General features: G+C 41.7%; 1 protein-coding gene across 1 annotated transcript in view; it reads right to left on the bottom strand.

Moving 5' to 3' along the window:
* Positions 1–2,444: 2,444 nt before the first annotated feature.
* The window catches only part of LOC140245124 (uncharacterized), a 47,783-nt gene continuing 36,930 nt past the window's right edge, over positions 2,445–13,297 (bottom strand). Inside the window, exons 31-36 of the mRNA XM_072324724.1 lie at positions 11,601–11,804; positions 9,355–10,512; positions 6,150–6,481; positions 5,520–5,777; positions 4,380–4,521; positions 2,445–3,271 (exon numbers count right to left, since the gene is read on the bottom strand). Of these exons, the coding sequence (XP_072180825.1) occupies positions 3,050–3,271; positions 4,380–4,521; positions 5,520–5,777; positions 6,150–6,481; positions 9,355–10,512; positions 11,601–11,804 (2,316 nt within the window). The 3' untranslated portion in view covers positions 2,445–3,049. The remainder of the gene's footprint in view (positions 3,272–4,379; positions 4,522–5,519; positions 5,778–6,149; positions 6,482–9,354; positions 10,513–11,600; positions 11,805–13,297) is intronic.

The following is a 13,297-nucleotide window of genomic DNA, read 5'->3' on the forward strand; positions in this document are numbered from 1 at the left end:
GCTTGCTCTGTAAGTTTGATGTAAACGACAACTGACAGGGAATCTTTGAAATATTGTTGTGGTATTTTGGTAGATTTTTTGTGTAAAATATCAACAAAATCAAAGATCGCTTGAAGAAAAATTGTCCCGTTTATCAGAGGTCCCGGCCCGATTATCCAGTGAAAATAACGTGCATTGGAAATGTTTCTGGGAAGCGTATGTCATTTAAGCGAGGTTCCCGATTATCAGATGCCCGATTATGCGATGAATACTGTACTTTGATGCATCATTAATATCATACCTGCCAACTGTACAATCTACAGTAATAGGAACACTCCTATTTTCTGGGAAAGAAGCTCCGGTCACTCGTATGTTTGTATTTTTGTCACCACCTGCTATTAGTGATGTACAGGAAATGAAATGGGTGAAAATTCCAAGTTTTTAGTGATTTTTTCCCAGTTCCTTACTTGGCAGGTACATGTATGTAGTAAGATTATTGAACTACATGCAATTACTTTAAAGGTGGGATACTGGAGTATGCGTATTTCAGGGAATAACATGCCCTTCTGTGTGTGTGTGTGCCTGTGTGTGCTTGTGTCTGTGTCTGTGTGTGTGTGTGTGTGTGTGTATGTGTGAGAGAGAAAGAGAAAAATTGTGTATATTTGGGCATGTGTATCTGTATGTGAGTGCATGCAGGTTTGTGATCTTTATTTCAGAGAAGTGATGCAGAATTATTTCATGCTTGATATTACCTCAACTCAAGGATCAAGAAAATTGCTACACTGTAATTTCAAAAAGGAAATCCCAAATGTCCTTGAGGCACCAGCCAAAAAGAGTGCCTCAGTAAAAGGTTGGTAGTCCTGCTTCATTTTTGACCTTCTATCATGACACATGATTACTATTAACCCGTTGAGAACAAGTCCCGAGTATATACTCAGGCAGGTGTGTATGGGAAATGCGTGTTGTAGCAAAATCAGTCCATCCTCGATGGGTTAACAAGGGTATGTTGTAATGCTGTATATTCCATGTACATAACCACAACACTTCCCGAGCCCAGGTGTTGATGCTACTGAAAGTAATTATTTGTGGATAATGTTTTTGATTTTCTGTCAAATGCTTTAAAACTTTCAATGATACTTAAGCATGCATGGGGGGAGTGATATAAAAGAGTTTTTTTTTTTTCTTCTTCTTCTGAATAAAGTCAACATATCAGAGATTTGTGACAATAGATAGAGAAATGTATGGTGTATTAAAGGGACAGAAGACTTGTTATGAAGAACACAGTGTAATTATGCAAATATATGTTTATTAAGTTTGTAGCGGTTACGTTCAATTTCTTTATGACTGAAATTGTGAGCAAGTGCCTTTGAGCACAGTAAGAAATCAAAATCTATCAACTTTCTTTCTGTACAACTATAAAATAAAGCATCAGTTAAGAAATCAAAATCAGGTGACCCGTGTATGTAGTCCTGTAGTCCTTGTGTGTGTGCGCTTGTGTGTGTGCGCATGTCAACGTAATGAATAGAAATTGGAAGGTCAAGACAATGAGAATTAATTACGAATATTTGCCTTGTCATGAATATGTACAAGTGAAAATGCGTCAGAGATGTAGAATACATATTGTGCGAGAAGCATAAGCCCACACACCACACAGAACTGGCCCAAAGCACATACAACACATGAGATCACTCGAAGTAGCAAACACCGCACATGCACACAGATCAGCATTCATGATTGCCCATACATAGTCTGCTTGACTTGGAAAAAAAAAAAACAAACAATTTGTTCTACAACTGTTAAAATCGAACAAAACTGGAGCAAGTTGGTGCCCAACCCTGTAAATCAGTACAAAAGGCAGTGTTGTTTGAGATATAGAGATATTATCATGCTTTATTTGTTCACAGTCCTCATTCGTAAAACCAGATAAATGCAGGCACATTTATACGTACACACTCAGTTTCACATGCTACATTATATATTTTGGGTCATATGTTTCTATTCATCTCTCCTCTTGTGCTGTCGAAGTCTATATCCAGGTCTTTTCAGGTAAAAACTCCTTGAAATACCTAGCAAAATTCAAAGCCACAAAATGAGCAATTTAGTTTTTGTATTCTAGAAGTAAACACACTGGACATCAGGGTTTCTATATTGTTATATATATATACATATAGAGAGAGAGAGAAAGAGAGAGAGAGAAATATATTTCTCTCTGTCTTTTCTCTCCCTCTCTCTCTCCGTCTCACCATCTTTCTCCCTTTTCACAGAATTGTAAAACGTTTAATCTCTTTCTTTTTCTCTGGTCCTGTCTAGTCAAGATTCCCCCGTCTCCACTGTAGATGCAGATTGCATTACCTTGTCTAGTGACAATGACTCCGTCTGGCTTCATGGGGCTAAAATAAAGCGACCACACCCAGAAATACAGTACACAGAGACCATAAGATGAACCTCACTTCATTTTGATCATGTATTTTGCATTGTCATCTTTATTCAATCTCAAATGGCATCATAATTGGTCACAGTCGGCAAAAATTGTTGGCCAATCCTGTCAACCTCGTCTTCCCTGTCTAAGCAGATTTTGCATGAAATCATTTAGCCATGATTCTTAAGAATAAATGAACATGTCTGCATTATGTTGGCAAGATGTAGGCAGATTAGAATCAAAATTAACTTGTGAGCAATACATAAAAAGTATATGCAGCATTTAATACCTCCAGAAGTGACTTCAGAAAAAAAAATAATAATAACAACCATTCATGATCTAATGCCTGATTTGTACTTTGTCTGCTTCGGAACCATAAGGGCCTATGTTCCTTCAAAAACTCCATCGAAAAGGACACAAGTGGATATGAATGATACCTCAATTTGAGTCCACAATTGTTTATACATATCAAGGTGTTGCCAATTTGTACACTGGACATGATTTGGTAAGGATTACTAAAATTGCTTGCATTAGGTGGAACCCTAAAATGCAGTGGGCAATGATGCAACTTGCAGTGAGAGTTAAATTGGCAGTACAGCACGAAAAAGAATCTTGTCCCCCTTTTGCTCTTCTTTTGAGTGATTATTCTTTTTAAGACTTGGTCTTAATCTCTGGGCGGGGTTTACGGGTTATCCTCGCACCCGTGGGCACCTGATCCCTATTGGGCCCACACATCAAGGCTGGCAGAGTCACGGGGTCGCCCGTGGACGCCATGGAATTGCGGGGCACGATGGGGGTTCCCTCAGCTACCTCCAGCTCCGAGGAACTGTCCATCATGCAATTGCCATTGTTCTCCACTGTCAGCTGCTTAGGCTGGTGAGGGAAATTGAAATGAGCATGGAGTTTGATAGAAGTGACAAAAAATTCTAAAAATCCTGCTTTTTCGGATTTGGTCACAATAAGCCAGTTCACAGTTAACAATGGTCTGCGGTGACCTCTTCACCCCAGACTTTTCAAAATAAGGTATAATCTTTTGATTAGTGTACAAGAGCAGTTGACAACATCCAAGCAGAAAGTGGTACCTACATTTTAGTGCAGCATGAATGGATTTTGTAAAGTGCGGTTGAAAAGAATACACATTATAAAATGGGTTCAAGAATGTAGCCAATTGGAAGCGCTGAAATAAGTCACGTGTGCTTGTATTAATTTCTCACTAACGTCCAGATCCACGGCCGACGTCACAATGTTTGCACTAGCAGTGGCACTCAATCAGTTGTTACAAGTGCGTCGCGCGCTACTATACGCGCTGTCAATCCTGTAAACAACTTCTAGTTCGGGCTGCCGGCCGGCCTTTCTTGTGTGCATAACAGTGTGTGGCGTACGTATACTCTTATACGTACTGTGCGGGATTTCCGAGTGCGACGTGTTTGGAACGAACATCTTCGGACATCTTGATCCACAAAGGTACGTGAAAAATGTTGTTAGTTTTCGACCCATTTTATAAAACAAACTCTATCTTGTGCATCATTTGTATATTAACATCTTTGTACCTTCCAAAATGCACCCGCAGTTCATGCATGAATATTCATGACAAAATTTTCATGAAGACCTGTAAACCAGTTTTTTAAATACATCAGTTACAAGTCATTTTCAAGAGAAGGCCTGCAGTGACCATTATGTGTACATGGTCAGATTGTTTTATTTCTGATTTCTTTTTTTTTTTTTTTTATTGGGGCATTATGAAATCTTTCACACCAACGAACACAAAAACAAATGATCACACAAACACTGAAAACCTTACCATAATTTCCTCCAAAACCACCTTTTTTTTAGAAGTAGAAAAAAAAAAACCCTAAAAAAAGAAGGAAACTAGAACCAGCAAGACACTCCAGAGGAAAATGCACCTAAACAGCAATGAATTTCCCCACAACTCCTCTCACATTCAGTGTTTGTGAATCACAAGAAAAGCATCTAGGTTTACCTTCTTGGGTGGCTGCCCGATGCCGCCATTGCTATGGTGAATACCACAGACTCTTCTGGTAGACTTGCTGACGATGATTGGCAGGGGGCGCTCCCAGCGGTAGATATCTTTGCATCTGGTCGGACGAGCGGCATTGGCAAATCTTCCAGACCAATTGGAGAAAACGCAAGAATCAATACTAGTAGTTTGCTAGCTGCAATCTCTTTGGCTTTCTCATTTTGTTTTGCTTTGTTTTTAAACTATAATTATGAAAGATCGACAATCTCAATAACTTATAGTTCAGCACATACTAAACACTACTGAGTTTCCTCTTCTCCCATTTCCTTTCCATCTCATGTTTTCTCTTTTTCATCTAATGCACACTGGCTTTTTTTTTTTGTAACGTTCATAACTTTGAAAATGTAAAAATTCAACTCAAAATACTAAGGTTAATGTTAATCTAATCAAGTCCACTTGCAGTCAATCTACGTGAGGAATACATTTCGGAACTGTAACAACTGTATTTCTTTCTTGTGGTTTGTGACAACAAATATTTCAAAATAGAGAGATGGTGCACACAATGCATACTTAATAAAGCTCAGCGTACAGCACCATATTGTTCATTTTAAAAGCATACTTTTTCTACCACTCCTCTTGGATGAAGAAAGAAGATACTGTATATTGCAAGACAATACTAGTCAGGATCTTGGGAATTTTTTTCTGTGTGGGTTTTTGTGCTTTCTTTTCCAAAGAGCAACAGCCCCCCCCCCCCCCCCCCCCCCCCCCCCCCCGTTCCGTGGCCCTCCTACCAGTGCCGTATAAAGTCTTGACATCTTGCTTTTCGTCTTGTGAGTTTTGAAGCCTGCGATTGGTCAATAGCTGGTCCCGTGAAATACAGGCGCCATGTCATTACCAAATTCAATAACGTGCGTGTAAGCAGAGCTCACATGCACTGCCCATTGTTTATTACATTTCCTGACTACACGCTACTTAGCTTGCCCTTGTGACGTCTGTGCGTACACGCTAGCCCACTGAGCATACCAGCTAACCCCTTGAGTGCACTGTACGCTGAGTAACAACATGACCCCCCATTTAGCAGTTATCCAGACTCTCTTTATATACGGCACTGCCCCTACTAGTTAGGCACGTCTGCCTGCATACCTCTGCTTGGCCAGGTCAATTTCTTGCAGCTTGAAGAGAGATGGGTACAACATCTGAGTCCTCAGCCAGTTCCGATGGCATGTCTCGCTGCACCTCCTCTCATCCCCTTCTTGCCGGGCCCTTCCTAGCAATGGGATGCCCGACTGTCCCTCCATCGTCGGGGCGACGAGGTGCCGCATCCTCTCCCAGCTGGCCTTCTGTGGTGTCACGCATGCCCACGACATCTGCAGGGCACCGTAATTTGTCGTTCCTTGTTTCCTGGTATACACAAATCTATGAGTTAAGCCAGCCACACCCAGACACGATACATTCATATTTGATCTGATTTCATTTCATTTTTACATTCCTTCAACAAACGAAGATGACTAAACAAACATACTTTTACACATAGTGGAAAAAGTGGTATGATTAAAGTGTAACCGTACAAAATTGTAACAGTATACACTAATAGATTTGGAAAACATATACCATGTTTCATAATCACTGAAAGAAAAAAAGCTGGGGGATTGACACAATTCATAATCGCCCCCCCCCCCAAAAAAAAAAAAATAATAATAATAATAATAATAAAAAGCAAGAAACCTCCATTTGAGGCTGGTAAGAACACTTTGGTATCACCACTGCCCTTACTCTGTGTGTTTAGGGAGCTCCAAATCTGGCAGGCAATCTTGACCTTTGCCCCTTGACCCCATGGTGACTGTGTGCAGGAGTCTCCGCCCACTGCTGCCGGGCGTGAACACCACACCCCGAGGGATGCAGTTGATTACGGTGTCCACCTTTCCATCAAGGCAGCAACGGTTGGATGCAGGGGCAGGGGGGAGGTGATGAAAACGAGCCCCACCCTCTGTTACTAGGGAATGGCTCTGCACATCCTGGAGAGCTCTCAGAGCCTCATACTGTTGCCTCCGCTCCTGGATCTCGGGGAGGCGGAAGAAGTCGCGCCAGTTGGCCCTGGGCTGTGGCTGGAAGAGACATCAGGCACAGTTTAGCATGCACAGAAACGGGTACCACATACACTGTACTTTTCTAATTTAACTTCTCTTTTGGACAGTTGAATCACTGCATTTGAGAAATTTTTAAGTACATGGAGAAGGTTTAATATTAATCTTCAGTAACTTTGCTTCATTCAATATCCCCTTGTGAAAAGTTAGATTACAAGAAGATTCAATGTACATTAAACCAAAACAGCATATGCATGCATGTGATCATATGGTAAGCATAAAAAAGCCTGCCAGTGCTGAGCATGCATCGCATTTCAACAGGAAGTGTGCGATTGAAACGGGAAGCAATCTAATGTAAAAGCATTTTGCGATGTATCTTTCTCAACCTCGACAAGAGAACGGTCGTGATTTGGCAAAAAGGTGTATGTCTGAAAAATATCATGTTTTTGGTTTTTACCATTTGGGGGGTTTTCGATGCCGAAATTTTCATGTGACCAACTTTCGTAAGTCATCGATCATTTGTTTCCGAGATACTTGGGGCTATCTCTGTATTATTTTATCAATTTTCCTGCTTTTGATTAGGCAAAAGGGTGTATCTTTACATACACCCTTGACGTACAATGACGTACCAGGATAGAGAACTACATGATTTGGCAAAAGGGTGTATCTCTAGATACACCTCTAACCGTGCACGCTGGGGAGAGCTTAAAGATTTGGCAGATAGGTGTATCTTTAGATACATCCATCTGCCGAATGAATCATGAATTATAGTTGCGAAGTATGATAAGGCAGAAAGGTGTATCTTTTATACTCTGTGTATATTATATACTCTGTTGTTTATACGTGCTGCTGGCATGTATGTGTACCGTTTCACCGGTCGGTGCGGTGGCGGGCCATGCTCCGACCTGACTCAAACTGGCAGCCCGTTGCACTGCAGAAGTTTCTCCTTGTTGCTAGTCGGTGAGTAGATAGAGCCTAATATCTAGAAGTTCAGATCTACGGCGTTTGTCCTAGACTTCTATGGCCACTTCTATGCCATTAGATGCGCAGATTCGTAAAATCTAGCATTTCTGTTGAAATGACAGCTTTTCCGGCAAGTGTGGCTGTGGGATGAGAGTTCTCTACGCTTCAAAATGACAGTGATCCCTGCACTGTCCGTGCTGTGCACTGCATGTAGAAGCCTGTACATAGTTAACTATACACAGCCCAGTCGCTGTACATGGTAATGTACGTTGCGTACATTACCATGTACAGCGACTGGGCTGTGTATAGTTAGGCCTGGCGTGAAAGATTGTGTACCGTGTGGACATGCTGGATATGATGATCAATTCCGGTAAGTTTCATTGCGTACATTTGAATACTGATAGCATCAGATGTAGAGTAAATATTGAAAAGTATACTCGTTGAGTTTGAGGTGACAAAAATGATGTTAAGTATCAAAATTCAAAGCTATCGTAATACGATTACGTCGCTCTCCTAGTGGTTGGTGGTCGCGAGCGTACAGCCCTGTCGCGACGTACCATGTACAGCGACTGGGCTGTGTATGTTAGTACATAGTGTAATGGTGTGCTGTGTGACTGTAAGATCGGCTACCCATTACGCTATGCGTATGGGGCTGTTACCTAACAGACATTTAGTGGCAGTTACACACAAAGGTCTAGAGAAAGATGTGTCCCTGTCTTTGGAAATGATACTTGGATGTACTGCTCAAAGTGCTCAGTGGATGCAAACAGTTAAATGATCCTACCTGAATTTTCACATTTATTGAATTTATTGCAAAAATTGGGAGCAGCATGATAACTGCGTTTTTAAGAACAGATACATGATGTGCAAACAACTGCCTCTTTGTTTGCTAAAGCATTCAGTAGAGAAAACAAACGAACCTTTTGTCGAAAAAAAGGGGCACAAAGCTAAAAATATGATGAATCATCTCATTGGAAGTGGAAGTTTTTGAAAAAAAGGGAGGAGAAGGAAGAAGAAAAATTCTTCAGCTGTAATCCTTAACCATGCATATCCATGAGACCATGTTTTGTTAATATTTAGACTCTAGGGTGAGTTGTAATTTGCGCACATTTTTCTATGTTTGATGAACAAGTTGTGCATCCTGATATTTTTCTTTATTGTTATTTTTTAAATCTTTTTGTAATAATGAAGTAAAGATTGTCAAGAGTTAACATTTGATTAGAAATGGTCTCACATACACCCTTCTCCCTACAAAATCTCTGGTATATTTTGTTATTGTTTAATTTGGCAAAAAGGAGTATCTCTATACGTACACCTTTTTGCCAACTTAAATGCACGATTTCTCACGGTGCATGAGAAGATACACCTTTTTGCCAAAATAGCGTGGGTTGCAGTCCCTATAAACGTGATTTGGCAAAAAGGTGTATCTCTATGCATACACCTTTTTGCCAAGTTAAATGCATGATTTCTTACGGTGTATGTGAAGATACACCTTTTTGCCAAAATAGCGTGGGTTGCAGTCCCTGTAAACGTGATTTGGCAAAAAGGTGTATCTCTATACATACACCTTTTTGCCAAGTTAAATGCATGATTTCTTACGGTGTATGTGAAGATACACCTTTTTGCCAAAATAGCGTGGGTCGCAGTCCCTGTAAACGTGATTTGGCAAAAAGGTGTATGTCTCTAAACATGCTAAAAGTGCTAATTCTGAAGTATTCTTTAAAGTTAGATGCAAGAAAATTATCATGAAATGAAATTTGAAGTGTATACTAAATCATGGAATTGAATCCCTGAGCGTTGCACAGTTTAGGTGGCTTCTACGGTCAAGGAAACTGCCAAAACTTTAAAGTCGATTTTCTCGGCTTTGTAGTCGCTGTAAAACGGCAGACATACACCTTTTTGCCAAATCACGACCGAGAAGGTACACTCACTCCTTGTTTGCCATTGCAATGAGAAGAATCTCCTTGCTTTTCAGTATGAGCACTGAGTAGTTCATGCCTCCGCAGGTTAGCCATGGTCAGGTTGGACTTTGGGCGGATGTCCAGGTCACGTGGGTTTGACTTGTTTGTGGGTATCACGCCCTCACCACCTTGCTCAGTGCCAAACAGGGTGTCACTGGTCGCCCCTCTCTGGCCGGTGGATTCCAGTGTCAGGAGCTGGCTGGGTCCCGTCGCCATGCTGTCACCCAGGCCCGAGTCACCCGCCTGCTCGTCAGGACTGCCAAATTTGGGATGCCACGGCGTGGCGTGCCCTTCTGCGATCAGCTGGTCGTATGCCTTCCATTTCTTCCTCTCCAAGCGAACACCAGTTCCCGCTCCACGAGAAGCTGGTCCAGCGGACTCATCTCCACCGGGCACATCGCCTCCCAGTGCTAGGCCTAACTTCTTCTGCCGGTTTGGAGTGACATCAGAATCATGCGACATCTCATCGTTGCTCTCGAGAGCATCCTCCTTGAGGTGGGCGGAGGACTTCTCCTGCTCCCAGGCACTCTGGCTTGTCTCCACCGTGCTGCTGACGGTCGCTTCCACAAGATCTGAAACGGAGTTCAAGACGCTCTTACTCACCGGTCCCTGGTGACAGGGTTGGCGGAAATGATGGAGTCGACCTTGGCATTCCAGGAGCTCCAGCCTGTCATAGTAAGAGTAGAAGCTGGCATGGTAGGGCAGGAGGCACTTCATCTTCCGTCTTTTCCTCTTCATCGCCTTCTCGTACTCCTCGATGTGCCTCCGCATCTTCTCCTTCGCCGCCTTCTCCATCAGGAGCTTCTCCCGTTGCATCGACGCCTCTTTTGCAAGCATCATCGCCTCGTGCTTGTTGAGTTTCCGTTGCCGTGGATGCTGCTCCTCCGAGACAGAGTAATCCTCGCTCGGCTGAGAATCTTCCTCAATCATCCCCTCATCTTCGCTATCATAGTAATCCTCCTCCTCCTCCTCCTCCTCCTCCTCCTCATCTTCCTCCTCATCATCTTCAAACTCCTCCTCCAGAATTTCTTCCTCCAGATCCTCACCTTGCCCCGCCTGCCTGAGGGGTCGATGGGCGAGGGACATTCCACGCTTCTTCTTCTTCTGGATGGGAGCATGAGGTTTGCCCTGTAAAAAAAAAAAAACCACACAAAACAAAAAAACACAAAACAAATTTACATATGAAATATTTTCAGAGCATGACTGTACTTTCCTATGCACACACAAGCATATGCAAATCAAAGAAGGGCACAATCACACCTTTAAATATCTGTGGCTGCACCCTTTCTTTATGTCATATTTAGTAATGTTACTTTATGACTATTTACATTTTCCAGATGGTGAAAATACCATTCTCTGTTCTGATCATTATCTTTACATCTTTTGTATGTTTTTTTTTTTCTTCACACTATATCTTTCTTGACTGACAAAGTTTATATACTTCATTGACACTTCTAACACTACAACTACTTGATGGACGCATCCAAGATTGAGAACAAAATGCCTTGCCAAATATCCTGTCCATCATCAGAGTTTCCATTTTAGCTAATTCATGCCCACATATCTCGAGCAGTGCAATGAATACAGTTCAGACATCATCATCATTCATCGTCCTAATCTCTTCCAAAACAGTCTCTTTTATCTATCTTCTCTGCTTTAACCCCTTGAGGACAGACTGATTTTGCTACAACACGCATTTCCCATAGACACCTGCCCGAGCATACTCGGGACTCGTCCTCAACAGATTAAAGATGATAAACCAGAGGATAAAGTGGCATTGATTACTATGACTACAAGTGGTGAGATATGGCACATTATCTGAATATTTTTTCCTACCCCGTCTAGAGTCGAGTCCAGAAGAGACACACTCTGAAACAGGTGACATTTCGTACACCAAACATCCTATGGTATTCTTTAACTGATCAGCCTTTCACCGAAAATACACTTTCAAAATACACATGAGATGTACGGGTGTATCATATGGCTGCTGACACATAGGCTCTAGTCATTAGTTTCATCTGGTTTTTTATCAACCTGTACCTAAAGTTAAATTTTGAATGATCTGTATAAAATAGAACAAACAAACAAACAAACAAACAAATATGATTACATGGCTTTCCAACAAAAAATTTTTTGATAGAAGAAAGTTCCTTAACTTGCCCTACCAACCCCCTCCCCTCTTTCACCCTAGCCATTCACTCCTCCAAATGGCGGACCTTGTGTTTGTATTCGTAGGGCTGTCGGTCGTGAAACGTGCGCTCCAGCCATTCCTCTACCATCTCCGGGCTGTAGACCCGCTCATGGGGAGGAGAGATCGACGACAGCCGACGCTCCACGACGCTGGTCACGGAAGTCAGGAGCGTGCTCTCGCCGCGCTGCCTCTCCTGCCGGCATCGCCGGGATAAGTCCGCTAGTGGATCCTGCATGAGACCAAAACGGCTTATTGATGCTTTGTTGTCCCTGTTTCCAATTATACATACATTTCACACTGTAGCTCAATTGAATTCACCAGAATTACCCAGTCTACAGGCCTTTAATAATGGGGTCTGAATCACAAGACAAATAACTTTGTCTGTGGAGCACCATGGCTTGCAATATAATGACACTACAATGACTGCGACACTGCATTGCTTTGGTAGTTACCATTGAGTGCAGTGTTACGATCAATTGCAAAGGTATGCAATGGAGCCCTGTAGTTCAATTCATGTATTACTCTACTTGCAGAAAATGAAAATATGTTGACCTTTACTTTCATTTTGTAATAGCATCAAGGAAGACAGCAAACAGCATCTATGAGGGCAAACTTTGACAGATTAACAAATTTAGAGCTCACATGTACAGGTGTAAATAAATGTGCAAGGCCAAGGAATTTCACTTGTATAGGACTTTTTCCTTTATGGCCAACATCCTTGGATTTGGCATACCTTGGTAGGTATTACCCTAGAGTGTAAACATTACCCTCAAGTTCAAGAATCTTGAATTTGGCATAGGCATTTATAGTGTGATCTTTAAAGGCACTGTTTACCATTGGGAGCAGTGATTTAAAAAAATGTTCAAGATATCACTTTTGATGCATACATGTATGTGTAGGTCAGCAGTATCACAAAACATCCTACCATATATTTAAAACATTTTGCAATAAAGCCTGAAGTATGAGGAGAAATCACTATTTTTCCCGACAAAGGAATAACTGCAGACGGTTAAGTCTAGAAACATTTTTTGTTATAACTATTGTTCAAATTGTGTATATTTGACAATACTTTTTGTTTCATCTGCAAATAGTAAATAATGCCTTTAACCTCAAGGTCTACAATCTTGAATTTGGCATGGCATGGCATGACCCTATGGGGTGACCTTTAACCTCCAGGTCTACAATCTTGAATTTGGCATAGGTATTTCCCTAGAGTGTGATCTTTACCCTCGGGGCAAAAAAATATTGAATTTGGTATAAGCATTATATAGGAGTTTGACCTTTATCTTCAAGGTCAAGCATCTTGAATATGACATGGGCATTACCCTAGTGTGTGACCTTTACCCTCAAGGTCTATAATCTTGAATTTGGCATGGCATGACCCTATAGTGTGACCTTTACCCTCAAGGTCAATCCCTTGAATTTGGCATAGGCATTGCTCTGGAGTGTGATCTTTACCCTCAAGAACAACCCTTGAATTTGTCAAAGGAGTATGACCTTGAAGACAATACCTCCTGACAGAGGCACAATCCTTCGCCTTAGAATGTGACCTTTAACCTTGTGACCTAACACCTGCTTGTAATCCAGATAATACTCCCACTTTGTAGACCTGAGGGCCCTCTTGCATAAAAGCTGAGATCAAACGTAAGCTACAAAATCAAACATAAGTCTCTGAATACTCAATTCTGATTGGCTGATACCAAATTTACATTTGATATCCTG

The sequence above is a fragment of the Diadema setosum genome, chromosome 22 (genome assembly GCF_964275005.1).
Source record: "Diadema setosum chromosome 22, eeDiaSeto1, whole genome shotgun sequence".
Classification (NCBI taxonomy): domain Eukaryota; kingdom Metazoa; phylum Echinodermata; class Echinoidea; order Diadematoida; family Diadematidae; genus Diadema; species Diadema setosum.